This window comes from Symphalangus syndactylus, chromosome 11, assembly GCF_028878055.3.
Source record: "Symphalangus syndactylus isolate Jambi chromosome 11, NHGRI_mSymSyn1-v2.1_pri, whole genome shotgun sequence".
Classification (NCBI taxonomy): domain Eukaryota; kingdom Metazoa; phylum Chordata; class Mammalia; order Primates; family Hylobatidae; genus Symphalangus; species Symphalangus syndactylus.
This window is the reverse complement of record NC_072433.2, coordinates 36,248,664-36,264,887: the sequence shown is the minus strand read 5'-3', so window position 1 is coordinate 36,264,887 and position 16,224 is coordinate 36,248,664. Positions and strand designations below refer to the sequence as shown.

The 16,224-nt window shown below is 46.7% G+C and overlaps 1 protein-coding gene and 1 long non-coding RNA gene across 14 annotated transcripts in view; both read left to right on the top strand.

Moving 5' to 3' along the window:
* Positions 1-2,126: 2,126 nt before the first annotated feature.
* Positions 2,127-9,004, top strand: LOC134731708 (uncharacterized). The gene is made up of 4 exons (XR_010114182.1): positions 2,127-2,145; positions 5,441-5,495; positions 6,834-7,012; positions 7,544-9,004. It is a non-coding gene; the product is annotated as an uncharacterized lncRNA (long non-coding RNA).
* Positions 9,005-9,010: 6 nt separating this feature from the next.
* Positions 9,011-16,224, top strand: part of ADGRG5 (adhesion G protein-coupled receptor G5) — a 34,954-nt gene continuing 27,740 nt past the window's right edge. For 8 of the 13 annotated variants that reach the window (XM_055233189.2, XM_055233184.2, XM_063611818.1 and 5 more), the window contains exons 1-2: positions 9,011-9,106; positions 10,868-10,965. In XM_055233189.2, coding sequence (XP_055089164.1) covers positions 9,065-9,106; positions 10,868-10,965 — 140 coding nt within the window. In that variant the 5' untranslated portion in view covers positions 9,011-9,064. Of the gene's footprint in view, positions 9,107-10,843; positions 10,966-16,224 lie in introns of all 13 variants that reach the window. The other 5 variants (XM_063611825.1, XM_063611823.1, XM_063611820.1 and 2 more) reach the window with 3 other exon arrangements.

The window sequence follows — 16,224 nt, the reverse complement described above, 5'->3', positions numbered from 1 at the left end:
ACGGGCGGAGACTTTTCTTTGCATTGCGATGGTGGTTGGCAGGCCCTGGGGAATTACGGTAATGCGCCTTCGGGGGCGCCCAGCTGTTTTGGGGCTTTCTCTCTATTGAGGGTAGGGTGTTTGTGGTCTTGACTGGAAAGCCGGGACAGGCGTCTGGAGGGCTCCCCACCACATCCTGTACCCTGGAAGGCCCCCGAGGTGAATCTATTTAAAAGAAGACCAAAAATTCACCAGGATGGTGGGGAAAACCTGGCCTGATTGGGATTTTACCTAGAAAAAGAAGCTAAATATTACGAAGATAAATTAGTTTTACCCCATGATTAACGGAGTTTAGATTATGATTGCAACCAGGCACGCCTTAAAATGAACCAAGAATGAATCAGATGTTAACACTGGAAGTCTTACTTTTTCTTGTAATAGTTGAGTATGTAGCATCCTTCCCTTCTGAATTAGTTTTTGCAGTAAGAGATTCATTTTTGCAAAAATATTTGAGAGCTTCCTCAAACTCAAGGATCACTCTGAATCCTTTGATAGTCCAGTGCCTTTTTTCGGGTCTGGGTCACTTCCCTTGCAGACGTTCCCTTTCTCTGTGGGCAGCGGCTGTTCCATTTCTCCTGCGTTGCTTCCACCAACTTCATGAAATCCCATACTTTGCAAGACTGGCAGTTTCACTTGTCGATTCATTTGCTTTGTATTTGTTATGCGTGGCTGAATGTTGACAGCGTCTGTTCACCAGCCAGAGATAGATAGGGGATATATGTGGGGTTTGAGTACTCAAGAGGACAAGGGCATCCACGTTTTACAGCTGAGTAAATGAAGGCTCAGAGGCTCTTGGCTCAGACTTGCACAAGGTCCTACAGCCAGTAACAGCCTTGGATCAAGAGCCCAGAGGTCTTGCCCAGAGTTTTTGGAGGTGGAAATGGGGCTAGGGAAGGTGGTGGAGACTGAGTTGATGGTGCACGTGAACTCCAGCTATAACCTCATCACTATCAGGCCTTCTCTCTTAGGGAGAAGCAATAAATATTGTCCTGAGGATGTCTTTTGCAGGGGCTAGGGTGGGGTGACGTGATCCACCCGATCGTAGAACCAAAGTAGGTGCTGGCCACAGGTTTTGGCAGCTTGCGTGATGTTATCTTAGTTACCTAGGGGCTGGGTGTTATTACCACCCTCTCATAATGAGAAAAGTGAAGATCAGAAATGACCGGGCACGGCGGCTCACACTTGTAATCCCAGTGGTTTGGGAAGCCGAAGCGGGAGGATCGCCTGAGGCCGGGAGTTCAAGACCAGCATGGGAATATAGGGACACTCTGTCTCTACAAAAAGATAAAAAGTTTAGACAGGTGTGGTGGTACGCACCTGTAGCCCCAGCTAACTTGGGAGGCAGAGGCCAGAGGATCATCTCGAGTAACTGGCCCGGGGTCACCCTATGAGATGTCAGATCCCAGATCTGACTGTTTCAATTTTACTGTCGTTCTCTTTCTAGAACAACACCTCCAGGCGCCTCTCTGAATGCAAGGCTAATCTGGCGTCAGCCTCCCCAGTGATCTCGGCAGGGTTTCTCTCTGGCAGCCTGGCCCTCTCAGCTCAGGACAGTCAGGTTTTTGAGGCGTGTGTCAATATTTCCCACACTTCAGCAGTTCTCTTTTCCTATATCACTGCCACCATTTTTTGCCACTAACACATGACACTCATGCCCTTATTTACCTAGCATTTTTCTTTAAATCATTTCCCTTTGTAGGATCTACATGTATCTTAAAGGCTATTTCATATAGCTAGGTAAATAGAAAATTTGTATAACTTGCCACAAATAGAAAAAGATCATAAAAATAAATAGTATGCAAATAAAACAATGTTAGTAAAGTCTAGCTAGAAACGTTCTCTTTGTTAAGAAGGGGCATCATTTCTACATCCATGTTCATTGTAGCATTATTCACAATAGCTGAAAGGTGGAAGTAACTCAAGTGTCCATCAACAGATGAATGAACAAAATGTAATATGTATTATACACATAGTGGAATGTGATTTAACCTTTAAAAGGAATGAGAGTCTGACACACTACAACACGGAGGAATCTTGAAGACGTCATGCTAAGTGAAATGATCCAGTCACGCAAGGACAAAGACTGTGTGATTCTACTAAGATGAGGTACTTAGAGTGGTCAAATTCAAGGGACAGAAAATAGAACGGTGATTGCCAAGGGCTTGGGGGAGTAGAGAACGGGAAGTTCTGTTTCATGGGTATGGAGTTTCAGTTTGAGAATATGAAAAATGTTTTGGACATGGGATGTGGTGATGTTTGCATGACAGTGTGAAGGTACATAATGCCATTGCACTGTACCCTTTTTTTTTTTTTTTTTTGAGACAGCGTCTCACTCTGTTGCCCAGGCTGGAGTGCAATGGTTCGAACACAGCTCTCTGCAGCCTCGACCTCCTGGGCTCAAGCGGTCCTCCCACTTCAGCCTCCTGAGTAGGTGGATCTACAGGGGCACATTACCATGACCAACTAATTTTTTTTTTTTTTGTAGAGACAGGGTCCGCTATGTTTCCCAGGCTGGTCTCGAACTCCTAGGCTCAAGTAGTCCTACCACTAGGGCTATGTCCAAAGTGTTGGGATTATAGGCGTGAGCCACCCCACCTGGCCTGAATCTACACTTAAAAATGCTTAAAATGGTAGCTTTTGTTACGTGTGTGTGTGTGTGTGTGTATCTTACCACAATAAAACATTTAAAAGTCAGACGTCCTCTTTTGAAGTCTAATAAAAGATTGAAAAATGGAGAGGGGTTAAAACAGTTTAGCCCTCGGCGGGGCACAGTGGCTCATGCCTGTAATCCTAGCACTTTGGGAGGCAAAGGCGAGCGGATCACTTGACTTGTCAAGAGATCGAGACCATCCTGGCCAACATGGTGAAACCCCATCTCTACTAAAAATACAAAAATTAGCTGGGCATGGTGGCGTGCACCTGTAGTCCCAGCTACTTGGGAGGCTGAGGCAGGAGAATAGCTTGAACCCAGAAGGCAGAGGTTGCGGTGAGCCGAGATTGCACCACTGCACTCCAGCCTGGCGACAGAGTGAGACTGTCTCAAACAAACAAACAATAAAGCAAAAGAAACAGTTTAGCTCTAAGCTGAGGCTTCTGCTGGACACAACCAAGACTGAGAAAGATGTGTAAATGACTTTTTTTGCATTGTGACTCAGTTTATCTAAAGTCCTGTCGGGGTTCCACCTACAGTCTTCTTGCAGGCTACTCACCAGGGTAAGTCGCCCCCATATGGGGAGACACTTTACTGGGATGGTATGTGGCCTCCTCCCTGCCTGGGGGCCTGAGAGGAGACTGGCAGCCTTCCTACTCTTCAAGCATCCAGAGTGTTTTGTAGAGAAGTAGGAGGCAGGATCCAGTGGAGCCCTGATGGGTGGAGAGGAGTTGGAGGGCTTCCCAGGTACATGTGTGGGACCACAGCTGGGACCGAGCAGGGAGGTGGGTATTAATATGGCAAGCACAATCAGACTGGGTGGCAGTGGAAGTTGGACGGGGTTAGACTGTGAAGGCAATAGGGAGCCACCACTGGTTTTTTGTTTGTTTGTTTGTTTTGTTTTTGAGGTGGAGTCTCACTCTGTTGCCCAAGCTGGAATGCAGTGGTGCGAACTCGGCTCACTGCAACCTCCACCTCCTGGGTTTAAGTGATTCTTGTTCCTCAGTCTCCGGAGTACCTAGAATTACAAGTGTGTGCCACCACAGCCAGCTAATTTTTGTATTTTTAGTAGAGACAGGGTTTTGCCAGGTTGCCCAGGCTGGTCTCAAACTCCTAGCCTTAAGTAATCCACCTGCTTTCACCTCCCAAAGTGCTGGGATTACAGGCCTGAGTCACTGCACCCAGCCTCACCACTGGCTTTTGAGCAGGAGAGTATCTTGGTAGTGAGTTTCAGGATCAGGAGTGCAGGGCTAAGTAACAGGCACTAACTTAGCCCCCAACTGAAGCAAGGCACAGTGAGGCTGGTACAGACCCAGGCTGGAAAATGGATGGGGCTATGGGGTAGGCAGGGCCTCCTCCTGAGCCCTAAGAATAGCCATTTGGGCTCACATTCAGCATGAGGAAGGAGGAGGTTGGTGTGACAATCCTAGAGGTAGCTGGGTGACCTCGGAAAGGAAGGGCCTGGAGGTCAAGGTCTGGATCCTGATCAAAGAAAACTGAAGTGCAAAGAAGGGCCAAGGCTTGCCCAAGTCACCCAGAGGGAGTATAGTCCAGGAGTCAGGACACAGGTGCACCAGTGTCCCTGCAAAGCCTTCACCGTGCAGCTGGGGTGGGGACCTGGCTGCCCTCCAAGGAGCAGCTCCCTCCTGCTTCAGCAGAGGCCACTTGTACTACCTGCGAGCTGTGCTTGGGCTGATGTGGGAAGGGCCCCAGTGAGGCAGAGAGGAGGGAGACCATGTTAGGACCTGTCTGGTTTCTCCCTTTTGCTGCCTCTCCATCTTTCCCCCGGGATGGAAGAGCACATTCCTGAGTCAGTTTTCCCAGGAGTCTGGATGGGGCCCAGGCAAGAGAGAGCACTGTCTCCCCATTACCAACGCTCTCTCTATCCCCCCACCCCACACCTCCTTGCTTTCCCTTAGAGCTCTTCAGAGGGTATGGCTGATGCAGGACAGGCCTATCCAGATGTCTGGCTCAAGGAGAAGCTGGCCAGCTTTCCAGCCCCACGTTTTCTGGGCTCTGTGGCCAGGGAGGCCCCTCTCCACCATGCTCTGCCACTTGGCAACTCTGGGCCAGGCCTTGGTCCTCTCTGGGCTTCAGGTCCCTCATCTGTGAAATACGACGGCTTCATAGAGCACTTCCAGTGACTTTGCCAGCCTTACCTTTTGTAAGCCCCACACTGCCCTGCAAGGTGGTACTGTCATTATCTCCATTTTACAGAGGGGAAACAGGTTCAGAGAGTGTGAGTGGCTTGTCCCAAGTCACCCACCCAGTAAATGGTGGGCTTGGTACTTGAACCCAGGCAGTCTGATCCAGCTCCTGCCTGAGGTCTTTGCCATCATCAATATGCCATCAATTGTCAGGTCAGGCAGGGATCATTTTCCCCTTTTCTATAGATGGGAAAACTGAGGCCCAGAGGGATGACATATCTTGCCCAAGGATGCAGAGCTCAGGTGGGTCTTGAGCACTGCATAACGCCATGTTGCCATGTCCTTGAGCACCTCCACAGAGGAGCAGCCACCCCAGGAAGTGGCTGCAGACTCTACGGGGTGATACCCTCAAAGGGTGACCGGGGCATGACCACCAGCTCAAAGGAAGCAAAGAGGCTGCTGCTGGTGAAAGAAGAAGTGAAGTGAGAGTGTGGTGCCTGGGCCTGGGGTGAAGGGAGCAGAGAGAAGTGCAGTGGGGGTGCAGGTGTGTGGTGAAGGGAGAGGCCACCCACAGATGCCTCCCGACTTCCCCTTCTTCCTGCAGAAGCAACAAGACAGCAGCTGAGACGGCAGCTGAGACAGCAGCAGCAGCTTCTCAGGTCAGCCTCCTCCGGGCCTCTCCCCACTCTCCCCTGCCCAGTTCTCTGTGCTTATCCACAGGCCCCTAAGTGGGCACTGGGCATATCCATGCCCAGGTGGGCACAGGCCTGGTGACATCCTGGTGAGCAAGCTGGGGACCTACCCTCCTTCCCTTTCTGGTTGGCAGCTCCACATCTGGGGGAACGTAGAAATCTATGCTTTTGGAAGGAGGGGCGATTTAAATTAAGAAGTGGTTAGGCATGGGTCTCGAATCTTAGCTTCCCCATGAGGTCTGGGACAAGTGAAGAAAGGTTTCTTTTCTGGACCTCAGTTTCTCACCTGTAAAATGGGGTGAGTCTGGGAACCTGCACCTTGGATGGCTGTCAGGGGCTCAGTAGAGGACCTGGCACACAGTTTGTGCTTGGCAATCTGGAGCAGGTGCAGCTCCTTTCAGAGTGACCTGGATTGGATCCTGGGGACAGCATGTCTCGGGGAAATGGCCCTGCTGCTGGCTTGGTCACAGACTTCCTGTTGGGCTCTGGGTAGCCTCTCTTTCCCAACCTGTGAAATGGGGTTACTAATAGCATTTCTTAGGGCTTTTTTTTTTTTTTTTTTTGAGACGGAGTCTTGCTTTGTTGCCCAGGCTGGAGTGCAGTGGTGCGATCTTGGCTCACTGCAACCTCCACCTCCCAGGTTCAAGTGATTCTCCTGCCTTAGCCTCCTGAGTAGCTGGGATTACAGGCACCAGCAACCACACCTGGCTAATTTTTGTAATTTTAGTAGAGGCAGGGTTTCACCACGTTGATCAGGCTGGTCTCGAACTCCTGATCTCAGGTGATCCACCTGCCTTGGCCTCCCAAAGTGCTGGGATTACAGGCGTGAGCCACCATGCCTGGCCTCTTAGGGCTTTTTTGCAGAGACCGCAGGTTGATTGATTCCTCACCCAGGCCAGGGGCTCCAGACTGTGGTTGGCAGGGGCAGGTGGGGCTGTGTGCGGAGAATGGCTGGCTCTGTAGGCCCTTGTGCTGCTGGGGAGAGGTGGGCTTCAGGGGTGCATGGTCAGCTGTAGGGAGGAAGGCAGGGGTTCCCAAGCCTTGTGCTCAGATGTATTCCTGGCCAAGGATCAGGGAAATTGTTGTTTGAGTTTCTCTTTCTGGGCAATAGATTTCTTTGGCCTCATTTTACAGATGAGAAAGCCTGAGACACAGAGAGGTCAGGTGCCTTGTCCAGTGTCACACAGCCTAGGCACTGAATACTGGAACTGGTTATCAACTTCTCATCTTCCAAAGGCTCTGTCCTGTGCTCCACAGCTCCTCCTTTCTCTATTGGCCTAAATAGAGTCTTACTTGTCTACACAGCAACTCAGCTGCCCAACCATCTTTGGGAGGTTGCAGTGTGCAGGGGGTAGCGCCCTGGACCCTGGAGGCCTGGGTTTGAGTCCCAGCTTGCCCACTGGCCTGCTGTAGAACCTCAAGCAGACTCCTCTTGCGCAGTATTCAGTTTCCCCACCATCAGCTGGAACCATCCTGGAAGTCAGGTAAGGGATTGCTGTTTCCTAGAAGGCCCCAAATAATGAATTGCAGGGTAGAAAATGAAATGGCTCAGCATGTGGGGGGATGGTGCATGGCGACCTCTCTGAAGGGATGTGGAGGGGAATTTGGAGGTTGCAAGCAGAAGTGAAGACCGTGGTTTGCCCCTGGGAAAGGGGGTGGAAACCACAGCTTCTATCTGGAGTGCCTGGGGGAGGTATCACTTCTGCTTTGCCCTCAATTTCTTCAGTTGTGTGGTAGGGTCAGGCTCTTCTTCCCTCAGTGCCTGCCTGGAACCAGTGTGGGTGAGAGCCTGGTCTTAGGGTCCACACCCTGCAGGTCAAATCCATCTATCTGTCTGGGCCTCAGTTTCACCAACAGTTTAGTGAAGGGGCGGACAAGTTGGCCCAAGATCCTTTCTGTGCTATCAGGTCCTCCACTACTGTGCCTCAGTTATCTCTCCTAAATGATTTCCTTCAGTAGCTTCTTTTGCCTCTCCAAACCTTTTTGTTCGTTTTTTTGGTTTTTTTTTGAGACAGAGTCTCACTCCGTCACCCAGGCTGGAGTGCAGTGTCGCAATCACGGCTCCCAGGCTCAAGTAATCCTCCCATCTCAGCCTCCTGAGTAGCCGGGACCACAGGCTCATGTCACCATGCTGGGTTAGGTTTTTTAATGTTTAATTTTGTAGAGATGGGGTCTCCCTGGGCTCAAGTGATCCTCCTGCTTCAGCCTCCCAAAGTGCTGGGATTAAGGCATGAGCCACCACACCTGGTTCCCCCAAATCTTGTCCCTTGTCTTTTCTCTGAGGTTCTGAGAGGGTAAGTAAATAACACAGCCAAATAAATAACCAAATAGCCAAATAAATAAGAACCGAGCCCTCTGTGACTCCAGAGTCTCTATTTCATATTAAAAATAAACATGTATATTAAAAAAATTCATGTTAAGAAAAATGGGTGACCACCTGGAGAAAAAATGAAATTGGATATATATCTCCCAGTGCATCCAAGTATCAATGCAAATGGACTGGAGATTTCAATTTGAAAAATGAATCTATAAAAGTACTGGAAGAAACAGGCAAATTCTTTCATGACACTGGAGTGGAGACCGGGCTTGGTGGCTTCCTCCTGTGATCCCAGCCCTTTGGGAGGCTGAGGCAGGAGGATCGCTTGAGCCCAGGTGGTTGAGACCAGCCTGGGTACATGCTGAAACCAACTGTCTCTACAATAGCTGGGCATGGATGTGCCAGTTGATACAAAAGTGCCCCAGTTGATACAATAAGTTGCATACTCCACATACTATTCTGCATCTTGCTTTTTCACTTGAAAATACATCTTGGAGAGCTTTCCATGTCAATAAGAGGAGAGCTTCCACTTTTTCATCTGCATATTCTAATGTTGTAGGGATAAGCTACAGTTTATTTAACTAGTCCCCTGTTCATAGACATTTGTGCTGGTTCTAGTTATTTGCTCTTACAAACAATGTAGCTGTGCTTATATTATTTCTCATATGTGCGAGTTCACCATTTATTTATTTTTATTTTTTGAGACGAAGTCTTGCTCTGTCACCCAGGCTGGAGTGCAGTGATGTGATCTCTGCTCACTGCAACCTCTGCCTCCCGGGTTCAAACGATTCTCCTGGCTCAGCCTCCCAAGTAGCTGGGATTACAGGCACGCTCCACTGCGCCCAGCTAATTTTTGTATTTTTAGTAGAGACAGAGTTTCACCATGTTGGCCAGGCTGGTCTTGAACTCCTGACCTCAGGTGAGCCTCCTACCTCGGCCTCCCAAAGTTCTGGGATTACAGGCGTGAGCCACCGTGCCTAGCTCTATTTATTTATTTTTGATACAGGGTCTCACTCTGTCGCACAAGCTGGAGTGCAGTGGCACTATCATAGCTCACTGCAGCCTCAAACTCCTGGGCTCACGTGATCCTCTCACCTCAGCCTCCCAAGCAGCTGAAACTACTGGGTGCATGGCACCACGCTCAGCTAATGTTTTTGATTTTTAGTAGAGACAAGATCTTGCTATGTTGCTCAGGCTGGTCTCGAATTCCTGAGCTCAAATGATCCTCCTGCCTCGGCCTACCAAAGCACTGAGATTACAGGTATGAGCTACCACGCCCCACCATTTGCCCATTTTTATATTGAGTTAGACTTTTCGTTATCAATTTCTAGAAGCTTTTACATAATAGGAAAATCAGCTCTTGTCTATTATACATATATAAAACTATTATATGCAAATATTTTTCCTAATTTGTCATTTGTCTTTTAACATTACATATGGACTTCTTTTGGCCAGGTAGAAGTGTCTTTTTAAATAGTTTTTATGTAATAAAATGTATCTGTATTTTCTCTTTTGGCCTCTGGATTTTGAGTATAGCTAGAAAAACCTTCCCCACTCCAATGTTTTCTTTTTTTTTTTTTTAAATTTTTTTTTTTTGCACACAAAACAATAAACATTTTCTAAAAGTACATACAAACAAAAAGATGCATATCAAACATATTAGGAAGGTTGCACATGGGAAGACGGGGAATAGAAATGGGGGGTGGGAATTAAAGAAAATAAATGAGAGAGGGACTTTGTATGGATCAATGATAATAACTCAATCCTCTATTTGACAAAGAAGAAGGAGAAGGAAGAGGAAGAAAAAGAAAGTGGGATAAAGGATCAGAAAGGGAGGAAAATAGAAAAAATTAGAGTATGACTTCAGGGTAGACCTGTTTTGTTGTCTCTTGGTTGGTTGGTTGGTTTGTCAGTTGTATTTTTCGTATATTTCGCCATGTTGGCCAGGCTGGTCTCAAACTCCTAGCCTCAAGTGATCAACCCGCCTCGGTCTCCCAGAGTACTGGGACTACAGGCGTGAGCCACCACGTCCAGCCCCCACATTGCTTCTGGCCTCTGTGGTAGACCTCCCAGACGGGGCGGCTGGGCAGAGGCGCTCCCCACATCCCAGATGGGGCAGCCAGGCAGAGGAGGCCGGGCAGAGACGCTCCTCACTTCCTATGCGGGGTGGCGGCCGGGCAGAGGCGCTCCTCACTTCCCAGACGGGGTGGCCGGGCAGAGGTGCTCCTCACTTCCCAGACGAGGCGGCCGGGCAGAGGCGCTTCTCACATCCCAGACAATGGGTGGCCGGGCAGAGGCGCTCCTCACTTCCCAGACGGGGCGGCCAGGCAGAGGCGCTCCTCACTTCCCAGACGGGGTGGCCGGGCAGAGGCGCTCCTCACTTCCCAGAAGGGGCGTCGGGGAAGAGGCGCTCCTCACTTCTTCCCAGACGGGGCAGCCGGGCAGAGGCGCTCCTCACTTTCCAGACGATGGGCGGCCGGGCAGAGGCTGCAATCCCAGCACCCTGGGAGGCCAAGGCAGGCGGCTGGGAGGTGGAGGCTGCAGCGAGCCAAGACCACGCCACCGCACTCCAGCCCGGGCAACACTGAGCACCGAGTGAGCGAGCCTCCATCTGCAGTCCCAGCACCTTGGGAGGCCGAGGCAGGCAGACCACTTGAGGTCAGGAGCTAGAGATCAGCCTGGCCGACATGGCGAAACCGTGCCTCCAGCCAAAGGAGAAAAACCAGGGAGGGGTGGTGGCGCGCGCTGGCAATCCCAGGCAGCCCGCAGGGCAGGGCAGGAGAATCACGGGAGCGGGACGCAGGGAGTCTGCAGCGAGCCGAGTGTACTCCAGCCGGGCCACAGAGGGAAGAAGAAAGAAAGAAAAGAAAGAAAAGAAAAGAAAGAGAAGAAAGAAAGAAAAGAAAGAGAGAGAGAGAAAGAGAAAGAGAAAGGAGGGAGGGAAGGCAAGGCCCCACTCCAATGTTTTCTTATTTGGTTTCTGTTTTTTGTTTTTGAGATGAGGTTTTGATCTGTCACCCAGGCTGGAGTGCAGTGGCACAATCATAGCTCACTGCAGCCTCAACCTCCCAGGCTCAAGCGATCCTCCTACCTCAGCCTCCCGAGTAGCTGGGACTACAGGTATGCGCCACCCTGCCCAGTTAATTTTTTGTAGAGATGGGGGTCTTGCTGTATTGTGCAGGGTGGTCTCCATCTCCTGGGCTCAAGTGATCCTCCCGCCTTGGCCTCCCAAAGTGCTGGGATTACAGATGTGAGCCACTGCGCCTGGCCTGTCCAGATTTTGCATGTAATAAAATATATGATTTTTTTGCAAGAATGGGATTAGGTTGTTTTGCAATGTGCTTTCTGTCTTTCATGAGCAATATGCCACTGTTATTTCTTCCATATTGATAGTCATTTGGAGCATTTAAAAATCCTATTAAAACATTTGTGTTTTTTTTTGTTGCTGTCGTGAAGGTAATATGTTTGTTGTAGAAAATTTAAACAATACAGAAAATATAAAAGGAAGTTTTTGAAAAAAACCTCTCCCCTCAAAAAAGCATTATTAACATTTTGGTGGCCATTCTGCTAGAGCTCCCAATATGCTTTAGCATGCATACAAACATGATTTTTCATAAATGACATTATGTGTGTTATTTTCAACCTGTCCTTTTCACTCAGTGATATGCTGTACTCTTCTTTTACATGGCTTTGTTTTTTGTTTGTTTTTGGTTTTGGTTTTTTTTGAGACAGAGTTTCGCTCTGTCGCCAGGCTGGAGTGCAGTGGCGCGATCTCGGCTCACTGCAACCTCCGCCCACTGGGTTCAAGCGATTCTCCTGCCTCAGCCTCCTGAGTAGCTGGGATTACAGGTGCCCCCCACCAAACCCAGCTAATTTTTTTATATTTTTAGTAGAGACGGGGTTTCATCATGTTGACAGGATGGTCTCAATCTCCTGACCTTGTGACCCGCCTGCCTCGGCCTCCCAGAGTGCTGGGATTACAGGCGTTAGCCACTGCGCCCAGCCTGTTTTTTTTTTTGGAGAAGGGTCTCACTCTGTCATCCTGGCTGGAGAGCAGAGGTGCCATCATAGCCCACTGAAGCATTGAACTCCTGGACTCAAGCAATCCTCTTGCCTCAGCCTCCTGAGTAGCTAAGATTACACGTGTGCCAACACGCCTGGCTAATTTTTATATTTTTAGTAGAGATGGGGTTTTTCCATGTTGCCCAGGCTGGTCTTGAACTCCTGACCTCAAGTGATTTGCCCACCTAGGCCTCCCAATATGCTGGGATTACAGGCATGAGCCACCACGCCTGGCCTCAAAATTTTTTTTAGAGAAAGGGTCTTGCTATGTTGCCTAGGCTGGTCTTGAACTCCTGGCCTCAAGCGATTCTCTTGCCTTAGTTTGGGATTACAGGTGCAAACCATGGTGCTCGGCTATACACATCTTTGATTTTTTTTTTTAAGAATACACATAATTCTTAATAGTGAAGTGACAATCTGTTGCATATTTTAACTTTTAATTTTGAAAAAATTATAAATGCACAGGAGGTTGCAAAAAATAGTACAGCAGGTTTTGTATACCCTTCACTTATTCTCCAGTAGTAACATCTTGCATGCCTATAGTATAATATCAAAGCCAGGAAATTGTCTTTGGTATAGTTCACAGACTTCATTCCGTAGTATACTCACTCATTTATGTATGCCGGTTCTTTGGTAAGTATATTTTAACTTTATAAGAAACTGCCAAATGGTTTTCCTTGCAATTTTATGACATGATAAAATAAAAGATTCCTGTAAACAACACCACGATCAAGACACAGAACTGTTCCATCGCCACAAGGATCCCTTGTGCGAGACCTTTAAAGAAACACACTCCCCTTGCCTAACCCTTTGCAACCGCTAATCTGTTCTCCATCTTTATCATTTCGTCATTTCAAGACTGTTACATAAATTGAATCACACAGCATGCAACATTTTGAGATTGGCTTTTTTTTTTTTTGGCTCATGATAATTCCTTTAAGATCCATCCAAGTTGTGTGTGTCAGTAGCTTTTTTTTAGAAATTCATTCTTTTAACTGCTGAGAATTGTATTTCAGAGTGTAAAGGTATCACCATTTAACCATTTTCACCCACTTTGAGGCTATCATGAATAAAGCTGCTATGACTGTTCATATACAGGTTTTTGTGTGAACACGAGGTTTCATTTCTCTGGGATAAAAGCCCAAGAGTGCAATTATTGGGTCATATGATAGGTACATGTTTAGTTTTATAAGAAACTGTCGAACTGTTTTCCAGAACAGCATTGGAGTGTAATTTATTTATTCCTCTATTGATAGACATTCACATAGCTTTCAGCTTCTCTTTATTAACAATACTATTCTAAATATTCTTGTATGGGTATAATCCTGGCTTGCCCTATTCTTTCGATAGGATAAATTCATAAGAATGAGTTTCCTGGCTCAAACGATATTCAGAACGTAAAGTTCGAATGTATTGCTAAGCCGTCCCCTTGCAGATGAGGCTCAGATCTTAGACAGAGAGTGCAGGAATGTGCCTGTCCCTACAGACTCACTGGGTGCTATCATATTTCAGATCTTTGCAGATCCAACGGTGGAAAAAATGAGAACTCATGTTCTTAACTACTTTCCTCTGCCACTACCATCAAACACGTATTTTGAGTTTTGTGGCTCTCCCTCTTTGAAGCCTTGCGAGTTTTTGTTGACTTTCTTTCTTCTAAGAAGAGGATCGTCAGTTCTCTTGCCCTCCCTCCCCTATTTCCTCTTCTTCATCTTCTTAATATGTTTTTTGATTGGATTTCTAAAGTCTTGTCTGTAGAGGTATGCACACAATAAAATTCACCCTTTTGGAGAGGAGTTTGGTGCATTTTGACAGATGTGTACAGTCATGTATACATGTATATCACAATCAAAATATAGAACATTGCTGTTCCCTGAAAAGTTGTCTCAGGCCCTTTTGTAGTTAATATCTTTTCCCTACTCCCTGGCAACTACTGATTTGTTCTCTGATCCAATAGTTTTGACTTTTCTAGATTCCACTTCCATGTTACATTCCCTCCAGAAATGAATGAGGCTTCCAGCTGTTCTATATCCTCATAATACTTTGTATTACCATTTTAATCCTAGTCATTCTAGAAGGTATGTAGTGATATCTCATTGTGGTTTTTATATGCATTTCTCTAATGACTAATGATATTGAGTGTTTTTCATGTGCTTATTTGCATCTATACATTTTTTTTTGACATGTAGTTCCAGCTCTGTCACCCAGGCTGAAATGCAGTGGCATGATCTCAGCTCACTGCAGCCTCCTCCTCCTGGGTTGAAGCAATTCTGCTGCCTTAGACTCCTGAGTAGCTAGGATTACAGGCACATGCTACCACATCTGGCTAATTGTTGTATTTTTAGTAGAGACAGGGGTTTCACCATGTTGGCCAGGCTGGTTTCGAACTCCTGACCTTAGGTGACCCACCCGCCTCGGCCTCCCAAAGTGCTGGGATTACAGGCATGAGCCACCACGCCCGGCCCATCTATACATCTTCATTGGTATAGTGATTGTTCAAATCTTTTCCTATATTTATTTGGTTGTTTGTCCTCTTATTAGTTGTGTAATATATAGTCCAGATACAATTTTTTAAAAACCTCAGATATGTGTTTGTAAATATTTTCTCCCAGTCTGTGGCTTATCTTCTCATTTTCCTAACCATGACTTTCAAAAAGCAGAAGTTTTAATTTTGATGAAATTCAACTTATCAGTTTTTTGTTGTTGTTGTTGCCATGGATCATGTTTTTGGTGTTGTTTCTAAGAAATCTTTGCATAACCTAAGTCAGAAGGATTTTCTCTTTTGTTTTTTCCAAAGAGTTTTACAGGCATATCTTGGAGATATTGTGGGTTTGGTTTTAGACCACCACAGTAAAGCAAATATGGTAATAAAGTGAGTCACACAAATTGTTTGGTTTCCCAGTGCATATAAAAGTTATGCTTACGGCCAGGCACGGTGGCTCATGTCTGTAATTCCAGCACTTTGGGAGGCCGAGGCAGGCGGATCATGAGGTCAGGAGATCGAGACCATCCTGGCCAACATGGTGAAACCCCATCTCTACTAAAAATACAAAAATTAGCCGAGCATGGTGGTGTGTGCCTGTAATCCCATCTACTCGGGAGGCTGAGGCAGGAGAATCGCTTGAACCGGTGAGGTGGAGGCGGAGGTTGCAGTGAGCTGAGATTGCGCCACTGCATTCCAGCCTGGACGACAGAGCGAGACTGTCTCACACATGAAAAAAGTTATGTTTACATTATACTGTAGTCTATTTAGTGTGCAAAAGCATTATGTGTAAAAATGTACATACCTTAATTAAAGGACACTTTGTTGCTAGAAAGTACTAGCAATCCATCTGAGGCTTCAACGAATCACACGCTTTTGTGCTGGTGGAAGGTCTTGCCTCGATGCTGATCAGGGTGGTGGTGGTTGAAGGTTGGGGTGGCTGTTTCTTAAGACAGCAGTGAAGTTTGCCTCATCAACTGACTCTTCCTTTCATAAGGTGTTTTTCTGTAGCATGTGATGCTGTTTGATAGTATTTTACTCACGGTAGAGCTTCATTCAAAATTGGAGTCAGTCCTCTCAAACCCTGCAGGGGCTTTATCCACTACATTTATTTAATATTCTAAATCTTTTGTTGTCATTTCCACAGTGTTCACCATATCTTCACCAGGAGTAGATTCAATTTCAAAAAACCACTCTTTGTTCACCTATGAGAAGCGACTCCTCATCCATTCAAGTTTGATCATGAGACTGCAGCAATTCAGTCACATCTTCAGGATCCACTTCTGATTCTAGTTCTCTTGCTGTTCTCATCACATCTGTAATTACTTTCCCCACTGAAGTTTTGAAGCCCTCTAAGTCATCCATGAAGCATGGAATCAACCTCTTCCAAACTCCTGTTAATGTTGATATTTTGACTTCTTCCCATGAATCACAAATGTTCTTGCAGCATCTAGAAGGGTGAATCTTTTCCAGATTTTCAATGTACTTTACCCTGATCCATCAGAGAAATCACTATCTATGACAGCTATAGCCTTATGAAATTTGTTTCCTAAATAATACGACTTGAAGGTCGAAATGACTCCTTGATCCATGGGCTGCAGAATGGATGTTGTGTTAGCAGCACGAGAACAACATTAATCTCCTTGTACATCTCTGTCAGAGCTCTTGGGTGACTAGGTACATTGTCAATGAGCAGAAATATTTTGAAATAAATCTTTTTTTTTTGAGTAATAGGTCTTAACAGTGGGCTTAAAATATTCAGGAAACTATGCTATAAATAGATTGCTATCATCCAGGCTTTGTTATTCCATTTGTAGAGCACAGGCAGAATAGATTTA